The 16438-nt window shown below is 41.5% G+C and overlaps 1 protein-coding gene across 1 annotated transcript; it reads left to right on the forward strand.

Moving 5' to 3' along the window:
• Positions 1–283: 283 nt before the first annotated feature.
• On the forward strand, positions 284–15558 carry glis3 (GLIS family zinc finger 3). The gene is made up of 10 exons (XM_035184339.2): positions 284–712; positions 1265–1403; positions 1490–2618; positions 7816–7977; positions 8099–8209; positions 10424–10562; positions 10730–10802; positions 13353–13510; positions 14050–14223; positions 14370–15558. The coding sequence occupies exons 1-10, from the start codon at positions 346–348 to the stop codon at positions 14489–14491; spliced, it is 2574 nt and encodes an 857-aa protein (XP_035040230.1). The 5' UTR covers positions 284–345; the 3' UTR covers positions 14492–15558.
• Positions 15559–16438: the final 880 nt, after the last annotated feature.

The raw sequence follows: 16438 nt of genomic DNA on the forward strand, positions 1-16438 counted from the left end.
ATAGTGGGTTTAATAGTAATTAAAAAACAATGTAATCCCATGTTTTAGTTCAGTCATTCTTTATTTGTGCATTTTTATGCTTTTCATTCATCAACAGGTAGAGCTGTGTACTACCAGCTCCTGTGTAAAGCAAATTTAATGAATCGCGACAGTTCAGTTGTGATTTCCTCATGAGCGTAGAACCTCTGAGGAACTGGTTTCAGATCCTCTTAATTAACGCCCCGTATACTTTTATGATTTCTTGTCTTTGAATCATCAACAGGTATGAGCTACGTACCACCAGGTCCTGAGTAAAGCAACTTTTTTGATATGCAACTACAGTTCAACTGACAAAACATTTCAGCCATGAGCGGAAAGGGCTGCCAGCTCCTGGTGTCTCCATGCAACGTGTCCCCGTCACTGAGCATGATCGCGGGACACCAGTCCATCAGGATCCCCATGTCCCCCTCGCCGCGGCCCAATCTGAGTCCCTCCTCGGGAACGGAACAGCAAAAAAAAGGAGACGTTCACTCCCTGGCCTCTGGGAACCAGAGCAGGAGCCTCGTGGTTCTGCCAACCCTGAGCCTCCGCAGGCAGGTGCTGACTTACGGGAAACATCTAAACATGCCCACTGCATCGCCACAACAGCAAGTACCCACTCATCATCCTCCCACCACAACAGTGACAAGTACCACTCGGACGAAACTGTGCTCCTCAAACAGCAGCTTCAGAGGTAAAAACAAAAGTTACCCTCCGGATGAGTATTTTGACACCGCAGCGTTCAGCATGTAACTCAACACACCCATTGTCTGCATGTAATCAGCAAAATCAGGGCACTCATCTAATAAAATGATAAAGTCTGCCAGAGCGATGTGGTGGGCAGACTCAGCTCATTCCCAAGGTGCTCCTCAGAGCCTCGCCGTCTCCCTGCTCGGCTTCTCGGCCTCTTATTTATTGATAATTAACCAAGCATAAAGGCTGTCCTTAAATTTCTACCGAGGAAAAGTGGAAGGAGGTGAAAAGCTCATTTGTGATTAACAGAGCAGAAAGTGTCTCAGGCCGAGCTGCTCAGGTGGCCGGGGGGGAGGGGAATTCCACAATCTACTGTATAAACTTTTATTAAAGCAGAATACATTTGATGCTTTTAATTTTAATTAGAATTTAATATCTTTTCCCGAAACTTGTTTAATATTATGTTAACACTCTGAACTGATTCGTGGAGATTTGTTGAATGTGGATAAAAGCTGTGGCTCTGTTGTAACCTTATTCTGGTGTTTATGTCCAGCAGGTTGCCCTGTGTCTGAACACACCATGGAGGTATTTGGTCAAGCAGCTGCTTCTAACCTGACAGTGACTTCTGTCAAAGGCCAGACATTTCCTCCACCTAGTTTACATGGTGTAACGGTTCCCCACACTGACGCCAGGTGGGCCATATCAATTACAGTATATGATGATGAGCTCACTAAACCTTTACAGTGTTACTAAAGTGGATAACAACAATGTGTTTCAGGTCCTTACTGTCCAGAGAATCCCTGGCATCCACTACCCTCAGTCTGTTTGAAACACAGTCAGTGTTTAGTGGAAGACATGACTGGCCATATGGCTACCGTGTGCTCCCTCCGCTGGGACCACCTCAGTGCTCCACCCAGGCCAGCGAGGGAGGCGAGCAGCTCAGCGTCTCACCAGGCACGGCCATGTCTGGCACAACTGTATCAGGAGGCACGAGCACCTCTGCGTCCCTGCCTTCGTACCTGTTTGCAGCTGACGCTGGAAGCCCCAGGCCGTCTCGTGCCAAGAAAAGAGCTCTCTCCATGTCGCCTTTGTCGGATGTCATGGGAACTGATTTCAACTCAATCATACGCACGTCGCCCACCTCACTCGTGGCTTATATCAATGGTTCCCGCTGCTCTCCAGCCTCCCACTCCACACTCTCACCTGTCCAGTCTGAGGGTTATGGTCACTTCCTGGGTGTGAAAGGGCGCTGTATCCCCCACTCCCATCCTTACAGCATGCCGTGCTTTTCCAGGGCTATGGCCCCACAGACAGTGTGCGGCCGTATGCAGGTGCTCGAAGAGGCCGGGGGTCTGGAGAGCCAGATGGCTAATATGGTGGTGGAGCAGCAGTGCCTCCCAGAGGACGGTGGGGCGCTGGGGAGGACTTTAGAGAGCTGCAGCCAAACCTCCAACAACCTGCTGACACCTTCACAGTTACAGCCAGCTCTGCTGACCACAGCTCCACAGGGGCCTCCGCCACCTTACCACTCCCACCAGCATGTTCATCTCTCCAGCCGTCACTGCAGAGTAAAGCCCTCATCTCAGGACCCTCTCACACAGGCTCCCATGCTTCCTCCAAGGCACGGGATGGGCTTTTTACCCCAGGTCCCAATGCTGGAGGAAGAAGAAGGAGAGCTGGAGGACTATGAGGCCCTTTGCTGCAAGTGGTTGGACTGCAGTGCAGTGTATGACCGAAAGGAGGAGCTGGTGAGGCACATAGAGAAGCTGCATGTGGATCAGCGGAAGGCAGAGGATTTCACTTGCTATTGGTTGGGCTGCCCACGCAACTTCAAGCCCTTCAACGCCCGATACAAGCTTCTCATCCACATGAGGGTCCATTCAGGAGAGAAACCCAACAAGTGCACGGTACAGCATGCAATCACAACTGTCTCTTTTCATGCAACTGAAGTCAAATCTTTATTTTTTTATAATGCCTGACCTCTACATATCAGAAAAAATATTCCATATTGTATCTTACCTACACACAGCGTTTTCTCAATGAGATGAATATTATTACCCTTTTGTAAGAGGGCTGAGTGTATGCAGTGAAAGCAGGAACATAGAGGAGCTCACTGAGTTCAATTCTAAGTGTTCGATTCAGAGACACAATATAGAAAGCTAGGGGGGAAAAAAACCTTCATGCGCTTTCTATGACCAAGGTTTAGATCAGAAATATGGCCCCTCTTTTCTCTTAAGTTTGGCCATGGAGTAATTAGCGGAGCTCTGTGATAATTGACGTGGGAGTTGAGTCAATTATGTAGCTGTTAAATCTGCACAAAGGAGGCCTGGCACTTTAGATCTGGCACCGTGGCTCTCTAGTAGCCACTGAGCCTGTCAGCCGCAGCAGGGGACTCGCCCGGCCACCGTCTGAAGAACTTGGCTGTTGTTCTGGGAAGGTGATGCCCCACAGTCTGGCTCTCCACAGGTCTGTATCTGCGGCCAAAGAGTTGGCATTTATCCACGGGGCCTTGTTGTTGACGAACTGTTGGCTTTGTTTCTCCAAGATGGACCGGTCTAATTCTTTCATATGTGTTGCAACTTAATTAAATCTCTTTAGTTTGTATTTTGTTTTTGTTTGTGATGTGAAAGATTTTTTTAGTTTTGCGAAATCCTGCTGACAATACTTGACATGCTGCAGTGAAATCATTCATAACAACAGTTATAACCTACTGGTGACATTACATTAAATATCAGGTGATCACTGTAGAGATTAGAAATCTTCCTGAACCAAGCCATTAATATCTGTACCTGATTTCACAGTAATTTTAGCTGCTGTAAAATTTCACTAAAAGCCAAATGAGATACCAAACTTAACTTACCAAACCTAATATATCTGATGGGCAGTGTGGTCAGATGATATATAATCTGTGCCAATACATGCAGTTGATACATGCAGATATAAGTGAAAATCATAAAATCATCAAATTTATTGTCTGGGTAATCTATAAATCAAATTTCATGGCAATCCACCCTATCGTTATTTCAATTAAGTCCAAAATAACAACCTCATGGCAGTGCTCGAGGAAAAGTTATCAGGATTTATTGTCTGGAACCGAGAATGTCTGCTCTAAATTTCATGGAAATACATTTAATAGCTGTTGTATGTGGATTTTTTTTACAATTTACAACTTTTGGGCCATTTTTTGGTCTTTTTCTAACCCCCACTGGGAAAATACTTGAGAATTAGGTGAGCAATTGACAAACCACTTGCCAAACGCGCTTTGAACAAGTCAATTATTAACACCATGCATACCTGCAGTCAACCTTTTGCACCACGGTACTCACTTATTAGCTGAAGCCCACTCTGTTGCCATGGGGCCACATTTTGTTGGCTGCAGGTCTGTGTTGCGTGTCATCATTCAATAAAGGACGAAAGTATCCGTGGAAACAACCCGTGGCCAAAAATGGAAGTCAAATAAAGTGGGTACTTGTGTGGAACAATTATAGTACAGGCTGGTTTTAACTAAAGAGAGAAAATAAATAGAGACAGCACAAAAGACTAATCGCTCCCGTACTTTAATGAGAAACTTTTGATTTTGTGTGGATTTTCTTTAGGTCACGTCTGAGATTAATTTCACAGACACGAGCACGATTGTGTATTTTTACAGATTCTGAGTTTACACAGGGAAAACTCAACCCACCGCTCAGACTACACAACTGCACAAAGATATAGAGCCATAGGAAACGACTGGCAGGTGAGCAAACTGACGCCCGATAGAAGAAACGAGTGCGAGACGGCAACAGAACAATGAGGCGGCTCCTGTTACACAGTGAACGTAAAGGGCAGGCCCAGACTTGTACTTGTCATTTCACAATGTTTTAGTGATGATTGAACAGCGTGTTAACACGTCGTGATTTAAACACACAAGGTTTTAAAAAGCCTCTTTTGAACTCAGACCTCAAACAAAGCAGAATTCCACTATCATTGTGAGTCACCTTATCATTTATGATTTTTTTAAATAATTGATTACATGCTTCTGTGCTTTTACTATTGTGGTAATTGCGATTTACTTCGTACTTAATTAATAATGCTGTGTTCAACAAGAGCATTTGCATAAATGAGAATTAAAACCTTTATTCTTTTCTGATCCACTAAATTTCCATATTTGAGCTGCTTGTAATTCAAACCCTACTCATGTCAAGCCTGAGATTTCAGGTTTGACAACAATTTAGGCACTCGCTTGGTTTCGGCTCCGGGAACTTTTGCTCCAATACCTGGAATTCACTTTTACTATTATTCAGCTTCAGTAAACAAATCACTATGTTCCAAATTGAATCTAAATTATATTATGTTTATATTGTGTTTCATTAAGTTAATGGTCATGAATGAATCACGATTGTCCATAATTATATTACAGAGTATTGCAGTCACTGCTAAAGGCTTGTTCACGGTATCATTAAATTACATTATGCTTTTATTTATTTAAAAGATTGTATGACTTATTTTCTTTTCTGGTAACGCTGATGCATTTTTTTGGGTGTAATTTTAGGATGTCACAAAACTATACTTTCTCATTAATAACAGGGACGTAAAAGCAAAAAAAAAAATAGGGATAAGTATGGAGAAAAATTATATCAAGATGAAAATATTCACATTATTATTTATTTTAAGTTTTAAGGCTGATTTATGCTCCTGAGTGAAGGTTGTTGTTTTAAACTCTTCTTTATGAGCAAAGAATGACAAACTCTTGATAAACACCAAAACATTTAAAAAATCTGAGGTCGATCAAAAGAACTTTTGTTAAGTTGCTATTGATTGAAATTATACTGCGGTAATTACTGTTATTGCTTTATCACATAGTCCCACTGAAAATATACGGTTTGAGGAAACAGCTGAAACAAAAAAGAGCAGAGAAATGAGAGATATCAGCGGTGCAACAGAGAAGAGTGTGGTCCAGAGTGAACTGACCTCAGAGTAAGACTGGGCACTGGACGGACGGTGCTGGCACAGACCGTCGCTGTCGTCGCACAGCCAGGGCGTGAGTTTACCTGCCAGGGCCTGTCAGACGCTGGCTGTAACACTGATCTACACTGAGGAGCCGTGCTGCTTCTGTTTCAGCCCCAACGTCCCTTGCGACCAACTAAAGAGCCCTCCGTGCTTTATGAGCGCTTCACGAGAGAGAGAGAGTTACACAGTGACGTACCCCTGGCCGGTCCCGGAGTCCTGGCAGTATTTTAGATTCATGTTGGTTCTCGCTTGTGCTTCCACTTTGGTTCCGAGAGGCCATTTATCTCGGCCTGTGCCGGGGTTTTTTTTCTTGCCGAACTTCAGCCAAGAGGGTTTTCTGTTATTTCTTCTGTTTATATTAAGGATCGGTACTTTTCGAATGCATCGACCTCAACAGAATTGGAAAAGAGTGCTCAGATGGAAGATTTTGCTCTTGTGTGTGTGTGTGGGAAGGAAGGCCGAGAGGTTAAGAGAAGCATTTCTCGTTTTGTGTTACTCAACCGCTCAGTTTCCAATTTAGTCCGTTTGCTTTGACAAAATGTCAAGAACTCTTCATATTCACCGCCGATCAACCCGAGACCTTCTGCGATTGTGGCATTTCCGGAATACAACCGCAGTCCATTCATCATTCAAAAGATGATTGCCATGCTACTGACAATCGCTTTGCTGCAAACCAGGTTCAGCTAAAAGTGATGTGAAAAATCTTTACTGGCGAGTTCAATTTCAGAAACATCAGGGTTTTTTTTCGAGAATAGAGAAATTAGCCCTGTTGTGAGGAAGGGATGATAGGCACTTCTATGTGGAATGTAAATTAATGTTATAAGTGAATTATTAATGGGTCTGGCAGTGATGACCTGCAGGTATAAGAATGTGAGGAATCCAGTCTTGAAGGAAACATAACAGAATTGGACATGCTCTGTGTTTGTTTTTTCCTCCATAACATTTAGTGAGGAAATTCCGAACCCCCCTGAGAGCGGGAAGAGGGAGAGTAAGGTCCTGGCCTTAAAAAAGCTTGGATGACTCACATGTTTCTGCAGTGAAGTCACCGTCGTCGCATGGATAAAAAAAGAAACCTGGGATATTTGTGTTTTCTTGGTTCTCACGACACAGTGCGAGTGCCAGGTCTTCAGTATGATCCAGTTATTCTTTAATCTTAGATTCTATATGTATTAAAAATAGCTCACTTAAAGTGACAGTTACTTTTGTAACTGATACCAGCTGCTGTCAAGGTGATTGAGGATAAAGGATTGAAAACACAGAATGACAATACGTTGATGTGTGTATGAACACTGACCCCTGCTGGTGACACTAATGACCATCAGAGATGTGTTCCTGAAAGGCTGAGAAGACGTTTAGTATAGTGAATGTAAAAATGTGTATTTGAGACGGGAAAACGGGCCAAACGACAGTGTTGCCTTTTGGGAAAGTCTGCAGTTTTGAGTATGAAAGTGCAAAGCCTCATGATTCTATCTGTGTAAACAAGTTTTGCTTTGACATTGTTTTTTATTTTGTAGCAGGGGGACACAAAAAAGAGGAAAATAAGATAATAGGTGAGGAAAAGACAGATTTCCACCATGCATGTGCCTCTGTGCATCAGGTCCTGTATCACTTAAAATGAGTTACCTGGAAGAGGCCGGGACTGTAATCAAAAGGTCTCAAGATTCATGTAAAGTACAAATTCTCAAAATAATTCTTATCCAGTTAGGGATTAACTTTTTGTAAGAACAATGTCACTTTGTAATACAAATATAAAGACAAGTAATACAATACATTCAGCTCATGACTTGAATCCAGCATGTAAAACAAAAGACGGATCTGTCCCTACCAAATGTTTATCCCCCTCACGTCTTTGCTCCTCATAGCTGCTGCCTGTCAAACTTAAAACTAAAATCCTTTAACACATGCTGGAGTGTCAGTTCAGATTAAATCACCCAATTTGTTTCTATTGTAATGTCTATCTATAGGCTACATCGTCTTCCACTCCCTCCCACACACTGAGGTCAGCAGCCTTTTTGTCTGCAGTGATTCCAACTAATAAGTTCCCAGCTCTGCGAGTACGCGTGCAACGCTTGTGGGGCTCGTGTCGACTTTGACTGGGTTTGTATGTGGTTACAGTTCGAGGGCTGCAAGAAGGGTTTCTCTCGGCTGGAAAACCTGAAGATCCACCTGCGCAGCCACACGGGGGAGAAGCCCTACACGTGTCAGCACCCGGGCTGCCACAAGGCCTTCAGCAACTCCAGTGACCGCGCCAAACACCAGCGCACACACCTGGACACAGTGAGTGGCAGCCCAGCGCAGGCACACGTGCAAATATAGATGGTGTTGTACAGCTATGTGTGTGTGTGTCTTTGTCTCTATGTGGTCTCTAAGTTTTCATAATATCTGTGGTTGTACGCAGAAGCCGTATGCGTGCCAGGTGCCTGGCTGTGCCAAGCGTTACACTGATCCCAGCTCCTTGAGGAAACACGTGAAATCCCACTCCTCTAAAGAGCGACATTTACGGAAGAAGGTACACGATCTCTGCAAAACACAACTCACAATCTTCAGAGTTGGAGTCGTCTTTGAGAATAAACATTTTCATTCTTCAGAGAGTATTTTCAACTACTTCAAAACCCAAGTGATTATGGAAACATTGATCTGAATGTAACGGACAAAGGAAACAAAGAGTAAAAGACATGTAGCCAATGCATTGAGCCCTGTTTTAAAAAGAAAGTACAAAGACAAGAGTAAAAGGTGTAGTATTTATAAGTGGGTTTATGTAGATGCACGCATGCAAGCATGAAGTACAAAGGGGTTTGGTGAAGGTGAATCCAGATCGGATGGTGTGCTAATTAATACATTTACTGTGAGCCTGTCAAATCACTGTTCTGATCACAACTGAGCCAATCGCACTAACACACATGTCAACAACAGCTTAACAAATGGAAAAAGGCTTTTTTTTTTTAGGAAAATATACAATTGTGTGATTGCATTATCTGAACGCGTACAGCTCATGAAAGCTAATCCTAATCCCAAATCTGAGGCCAGGGGCAGATGTTGTGTGAGGGTTTTAATTTAAATTGTAAAATGATGGAAAAGAATGATTGCAAATCCTCATGAAGGCGTTTCTATGACCACATCAGACCATTTCCATTTTACTTCTCACAATGGCATAACATTGCATTTTAAGAATAACATGTGAAGTTTTTTAAAGAATATGACACAGGACTGATGCGTCGCTGTCATCCGACGTCTGGAATAACAGAGCACAGAGTGATCGCCCAGCAGACTTGATGTGTGTAGATTTGAATGGGCTCACTTTGCGGCAGCCTGATGTCATTTGCACATGACTTGATAAAGGTGAACACAGTGGACCGCTGTGCTCAGTGTGCTCTGACGCAGCACTTCTCAAATCCGAGGGTGCAGGCTTGTCGACGCACCGTGGGCTCCTTGTATCGATCAAAGCGGGGGTTTAAAATGAATTTCAAGGTCGGCAAATTGTCAGAGCCCTGCTCACGCCGGTCGCAGCCTCGCCAATGAAGACACAGCCCATTAGGTTCATTAGTTATAACTTGAGACCTTGAACCGGATCTCAGCAGTGATGTGCACGGCATCGCTTCAACATTACGATCATGTACAAAGCTGCATCGACACAGTTAATGTTTCATTTCATTGTGCTTTCATTTGTCAGCCGGTGATACTGAGTACATGCTCTCTTCATTCCACTCTGCTGAGCTCGGCAACTTAATTGCTCACAGAAAAATGTAATTAACTTTCATTAACTAACATCTCGGCGTGCACGCAGTCAGATGTAAATACCCACCTAGCTGTCTCGTCAGTTTATGCCGTACATCAAGCTGATGTTAACACACACAGAAGAGCTTGGTCGCACAGAAATACACACAATTAAGATTATTGTCACTCGCTTTACTTGCCACACAACGTGACTACATTTTCAGATCAGTCTCGTCGCCGCTGTAACAATTTTTGCAACACGTGTGTGAGAGATTCATGCTCTTTAGCTCTTACCGAGGGTTATGTCACCATAGATACAGACAAAGAGGTGGGAGTTTCTAAAAAAGCGACATTTTTACAAAGTCTCCCACACACACAGCTTCTTTCATTAAAAAACTCAAATAACAAATGTTGATTGTAATTGTGATTTCACTCGTGACTCTGTAGATGGAGTGAATGTTAGATGAACTCAAACTCCCAGCTATATTCTTTACATTGGTGTTTCATGTCTTGTCTCTTCACTGTATTTGATTGAAGGTAGTAGAGTAAAAGGAAATGTGGGTAGAAAGAGAGATAAAAGCTGTTTGGTTTTCCTGCAAGATCCCCATTTTAAAAGCCTAATCTCGCTGCCGTAGATTCATTTAGATTTGATTTTGTCATGATTTAATCTTTTTTTGCTTAATCTAATCAGAATTAATGGCTTTCTCATTGAATTTTATGTCCGAGGATCAGATCTAATGAAGATTTATTAACGTCTAACAATTCGTGTCCGAGGTGATTTGCCAGAGGAAGTGTGGTAATGAAGTCAGATGTGTAAGACTTTACTTTGTGATATCTTACAGATCAAAAATCATCTGCATAATACAAAAAACACAGGTCATTGTAAATATTATAATTAAAACTAAAAGTGCTATTTTACATTAGAATAATTAAAAGGAAAATATGCCAGAATCTAATAACTCATGCACGACATCGCTGTTTATCTTTATGTCCAATGTCATTTCTCTAGATGAGATCTGCAGCTGGTGTGACCCAGGACCCACTGACAGACTGTTTAACCATCCACGCTCTGCAGCCAAGCCTCTCTCCTCTGGCAAGGACAGACAACTTAAACCCGTCCCCTGGTGCATCCTATGAGTCATACTCTGGTATGTCTCTGGTCGGACTCTTTGCATTAATAAGTTTTATTTATATATAAAAAGAACTAGATGAATAAATCATATAGTATGATACAGTAGCCCCTCCCCCGCAACCATGTGCACATAATAGGCTTATCTATTAGATTTGTGAAGTGTCTGTCATCCCTGTTCCTCAGCTGCTCCACAAGGACAAGACTCCACCAGCAATCCTCACCTGACTCTGTTTGGCTCCTTACAAGATAATTACAGGTACTGAGGATTTTTTTTTATTGGGTTAAGTGTGAGGTGGTTTATATTCTTTAGCATATAATCCATATATAACGCAGTCGGTAGAGTGCAAAGCTCCATCCAAGGCCAAACAGTCCTACACATGATTGTCTAGTTCTTATAGTAGAAATCCTATTGAAAAAAGGAAAAATGGTGTGATGGTAGAAAGGATTTATCCGTCATGAAATATAGTGCTAACAAGTGGAAAATAGAGATCTGTGCGTTAGTTTATGATAAATTAATGAAAATGTTATTATGTGGAAGAAAATCCCCAGCTGCTTCAAAATGTATTGGGTTCATCCCGGGCCACATCCACCCACCAAGTTTGGTGTAAATCAGTTCAGTAGTTTTTGTGTGATCCTGCCAACAAATAAACCGACACACAAACAAACAGAAACAGGAGAAAACAACCTGTGGAGGAAATCATTGAATCCAATATAAAATCATTCAACTTATGTTATTATTCTTCAAATTATGCATAAAGTACGTTGTGTGATGGAATTCCAGGTAGTTTTTTTGCCGACGTAAAAATAGATACGGTGTTGGGATTCATATGCATATTCATTAGTAAAGAAATCCTTTTCATGTTTTGTCTATTTGAAATACTGGGGAGCTGAACATGTGCAGCAACATTAGAGTCAGCAGTTGGAGCAGTTAGCTATACTCTGCAAGCCAACTTGTTTTTTTTGTTTCCGTTTTGTTTTCCCACTGGCACCGTTAGAACTTCAAACCACGACTGATTTAAATGCCTCACAAATCTCCTTTTCTCTCTTTTCTTTCCTAACGAACTGAAACAATCAATTTAAACATCGGTTGTCATGGTTTCAAGGTTATAAGCTCATAATTAGAATCATTGGTTCAAAAAGAAGGAGAAAAAAAGCTCTATTTTGCACCCTGGGTGGAAAAAGAAAAAGTCTAAAGGGTTGGGATTTTGTGTTTTGTTGTTGTTCTTGTGTGTGTGTGATCGTGTGTGTGTGTGTGGGTGGGTGGGTGCTGCGGCTGGGAGTGAGAAGCATTCGAGTTTGGGGATGGCCAGCAACACATTTCCCTGGTCGACCCATAGGAAGGCGTCCCTTCATCTACACACTTCAAAGCATGTGATAGAGGATTTCTGCCGTTCTGAGCAGCCAGATGCTCACGGTTCCCTCACTGGCTGCGATTGTTCTCATATCAGCGGCAGGCCAGAGCATTCACCGCAGGATTCTGGGGAGACAATTGGGCTGTGAAAGCAGACCTCGCCTTGCCTCATTGGTCTCGACCGCCGGTATTAATGGATGCTATAGCCACCGACAGGAGCTGCTGAGGAATTCAATAAGTGAATCATAAAAAAACTAAACAAAAATACCATTTAAGGAGCAGTGGGAGAAGAAAGACAGTGTAATTACTTTCTTTTTTTTAGACGTTAAATCGATCGTAAAATCCTTGTTGCCATTTTCGTTTTTCTGGGATTCCTTTGGGTTCTGTCGTTCGGTACTTTGACAGCAAACTTTGGCTCCTTTAATATTCCTGTTGTTGGCAAGTAGACGTACAAATGTGTTACTTGGGCAAACCTAACAGCAGGGGTGTCAATATAATTTAAATCTACTACTTCAACAATGAGTTACATGAAGGAGTCTCTAACTTTTATTTTAGAGTATAACATGTTCAATTAGCTCTTCTATTCAGAGTGATTTTCTCTCCTAGCTGATTGCACTAAAGAAAGGAGGAGCAGCTTTGATCCATTATCTATATGAACAAGTGATGAGATAACAGATTGCAGGCAGAGACTTGCATTAAAGTGTCAGAAAACACTAAGAATGAGCTTGTGTCGCACAGCCCACATTGTGCATATAGACAACAATGCATCATAAAGTGCAGCTAGAGTGCCTCCCCCTGCCGCTTCTGTCAATTTCCAAGCGCAGACAATCAATCTTGTGGTCGTGATTGATGATTTATTTGTAGCCTAACTGGCCATTGTGCTTTTGTGTGAAACAAATACGGAGCTGGGTTAATAAAGGTGTTTGGTTGCCAGACATTGAGAACAATCGGGATCTTGGAGGTTTTTGATCTCAGTCACTGGTTTGAAAAAAGTACGAATGGATGTGATGGTGACGTTTTTGCATCAATTGATGTCATCACATACAGCTCGATACTATACGACGTTGAATCGTGTTCAGGGAAGAACGGGGCAATAAAAGCAACACCTCTAGAATGCGTTATATTTCAGTATTTAAGGCTTGCAGCACAAAATCCTTATTATATTATATATATTCAATATAGTGAGTAATCATTTTTAATATAGGAGAAATATATTTAATATATTTAATATATTTTTTCATATTTAAATATATGAATTGCACCTTAAAAGTGTCATAAAACCAAATCATGACACACCTAAAAATTCTCTATTGTTCTCAAAGTTGTTTTTGTACTATATGATTGTGTATGTTATAAACTAACTAATAATTATTGAGTTAATGATGAAGACAGACATATTGTTCTTTTTCTTAACATGTGGAACCAGAGTATTTAATTCAGTCTGAAATATTTCAGGTTTGTTGATCCTTCCCCTCACCAGCTCTTCCCTGGGGACCAGCGTGGCTCTTGCTCTTCCACCTGCCTCCCGCTTCCTCCCAATGGGGCATCCCTGCAGAACAGCCGGGATCTGAAGCAGCCGAGCAGGCCTCCTGATCTTGCAGATCACAATCCGGGTACTGGGATGAGTTTATTATCTCCGTATTTCCCAGATTTGTCAAAACAGCCTCTGCAAAGATGTAAATACAGTTGTGCTGGAGGGGGAGGGTCATCTGAAAGTGGTTTATGGTGCAAGTTTCACATCTGAGCCTATTAGCAAACGTGTGGGCGGTTTGACAATCTGTTTGAACAGATTTTCTCACATGCACATTAATTGTGCAGTATATCTTTACGATGTGAAGCAGGTGGCTGGTGATTTTCTAGTTAGACAGAATCAGGCAGCTTCACTCTATGCACCTTTAAATAGACATCACCTCTACACCTCCCCCAAGACTTGACAGCCACAGTGATGTTGACGACGTGTTCAGAAACACAAGGTTCAGTTTTAACTGCGAGATAAAGACGGGGTTTAAAAAGACCGGGATGCACAATTTGTTCCTTTTAATGAGGTCCGATGCCGCGCAATGTATAATTTAAGGGAGTGAAGCAATAGACCCTTTAATTGAACTGCTCTGTATAAGAATAAAAGAGTGAGGATTTCTCATTTACCCTGCAGAGCTCTCAGGGCAGATGAAGATGCTTTATTCTCCTCCACAATATGGCGGGATCACAGCAGAGACCAGTTCGAGTCAGCTGATGCAAGTTGATGCCTTTGGTGACAGCCTCGCTCCAGCAGTCAATAATCCCAGTGGGGTGGCAACCACACAAACGACTCTTCCCTGCATTGCAGGTAATGAAAATACAATCTAAACAAAATAGCCCCTTATTGCCATTGGATTTACCAGCATGCATATGTGGGTGTGCATGTCTATTCATTGGTGTGTGTGTGTCTGTGTGTCTGTGTGTCCGTGTGTCTGTGTCTGTGCGCGTGTGCAGAGTTTAATATCCCCAGCCAAGTGCACAATGTGACTCCTAATCAAGACTTTCATGGAGGAGATTTCTTCACTGGGGCCGACCACTTCACAAGTCAGGTCTCCTGCATCTACACAGAAGGATGATATTGCTCAATAGCGGGATTTTTTATTTGCTCCTTTGCACCATTTTGTGTCCCTGTTCCATTTATGTCAAATGGTCAATATAAGAAGAACAGCAGCAGCTTCATTCAGCGAAAAATAAAGAAAGATTTGATGATAAATAACAATCGAAGACGTGGCTCCCTGGGTTATATTGCACTGACGTTATTGACTCTCACATTCTAAATATAAGTTTGTCTCTCTCTTTGTGTCTCCCTCTTTGTCTAAATCTCTGTAAATGTACCATCTGACTCAACACTCTGGCTCCGTGATCGATGTATAGTAACGACTGAGCCGACCAGAATTTAATGTTTACTTTTTCTGTTTTTGTGCAGCTCGTGTGTGCTTCTGCTGACATTTTGCTAAATATTCAACACTGCAATCACAGCAAAGTATGCAAGGGATCATTTATCAAGTTTTCTTCTTAGAACCACGGCTTTGTAACTATAGTAACAAGACAGCCTTACCATTTCACTGTAATGCTCATAGACACAACCTGAATATACAGTAGCACTGTGCTATGAGGGCTGCTGTGCCTCCATCATTAGCCGCATTTTATTTTATTTTATTTGCTGTGAACTACTTTCTTTTCAGAGCTGACCCTTTTTGAAAGCGACAAAGTGCTGTACATTCTGCAGCCACTTATATTTATGTTACGTAAATGAACTTATGGAGACTGCAAAACTTGCTTGAGATCAGAAAACTGTAATGGTGATTATATCATTTATTCCATTGTTTTGCATTGCAGTGCACTTTTACTTCCAATCCATACTTGCAGCTGTATTACCATGCAACCTTCACACATACAAGTTTTTTAAAAAAAGGAGACTTGACGGTCACCAATAACCCGAAACGAAAGAAAAATGACCAACAGCAATATGTTTTATATGATGTGAGGTAAATGTTTTATAGTAAACTGACTAAATTATGCAAAAAATGCTGTTTGGCCTTCACTTTTGTATACATTTGTAATAGATCAGGAAAAGGAATTAAATCATTTTCCATTTTTTGTCAGTTGCCAGACCTTGTTTCTCTCAGTAATATGAAGTTGTACCAAACTCATTTTGGTACGTACGATTTTTCAAACATTACCACACAGAAAACTTTCAAGGTTCATTTCAATACTGCAAAGCACTGTGCAGTGAATGAAGAGGACATGCACTCACCTTTACATACTGAGAGAGCCGTGCCACTCCACAGGAAATGATTTCACTGAAAAATAAAAATTGAAGGCAAGAGTTTGCTTTATCTGATACTGATCTTTATACAGCAATTTATATTAGGCCTGGGTGATCTGGCCAAGAATAATATCAAGACATGAATGTTTATATCCGTTGATATTGATCACTATTAAGATAAATACTCTTTATTTAAAGCTTATAGATGGATTTTGGCTCCTGCGTGAAGGTTGTGGTGTTAAACATTTGATAAATAGCTCAATATTTTACAAATCTGAGGTAGATCAGTTTATACATCCTCGCTGTGCTTACACAATTCTTAAGAAATATATCAATATATATGGGACTTAAGTTATACTGCTACAGATGAAAATTATATCACGATAAATAGTGATATTGCTTTATTGGTCAGCCTCGATTTCCCACACTACAAAGCACATTTTCTCAGGCAAAAACAAAAATATTTAATTCTCCAAGTTGCCATCTCTCTACAGAGTTATTATCTCCATCTTTGTTTGTATTAAACAAAACAAGACAAAGTTTAAAGTGACAGCAGAGTGATACTTTGTGGTAGCAATACAAATTCTGAGTGCAATAACTTCCCGTAAAGCACAGATTTAATTAGCCACCACTGTGTCCGTTTAGTGCACGTCCAGCAGGCTCCAGTCTTCACAGGAGTGTTTTTCTTTCTTTTCTTTTTTTTTTTAAATTGAAAGGACAAACAGTTTTACTTAAAAATAATTCCTTTAGCAAA

This window comes from Hippoglossus stenolepis, chromosome 18, assembly GCF_022539355.2.
Source record: "Hippoglossus stenolepis isolate QCI-W04-F060 chromosome 18, HSTE1.2, whole genome shotgun sequence".
NCBI lineage: Eukaryota > Metazoa > Chordata > Actinopteri > Pleuronectiformes > Pleuronectidae > Hippoglossus > Hippoglossus stenolepis.

Bases quoted from the DNA above. Each gene is read 5' to 3' on its own strand.
- glis3 (XM_035184339.2), top strand. From the start codon at position 346: ATGAGCGGAAAGGGCTGCCAGCTCCTGGTGTCTCCATGCAACGTGTCC. The intron at 2,619-7,815 runs GTACAGCATGCA...ATGTGGTTACAG, and splicing joins AGAAACCCAACAAGTGCACG to TTCGAGGGCTGCAAGAAGGG. The intron at 8,210-10,423 runs GTACACGATCTC...TCATTTCTCTAG, and splicing joins AGCGACATTTACGGAAGAAG to ATGAGATCTGCAGCTGGTGT.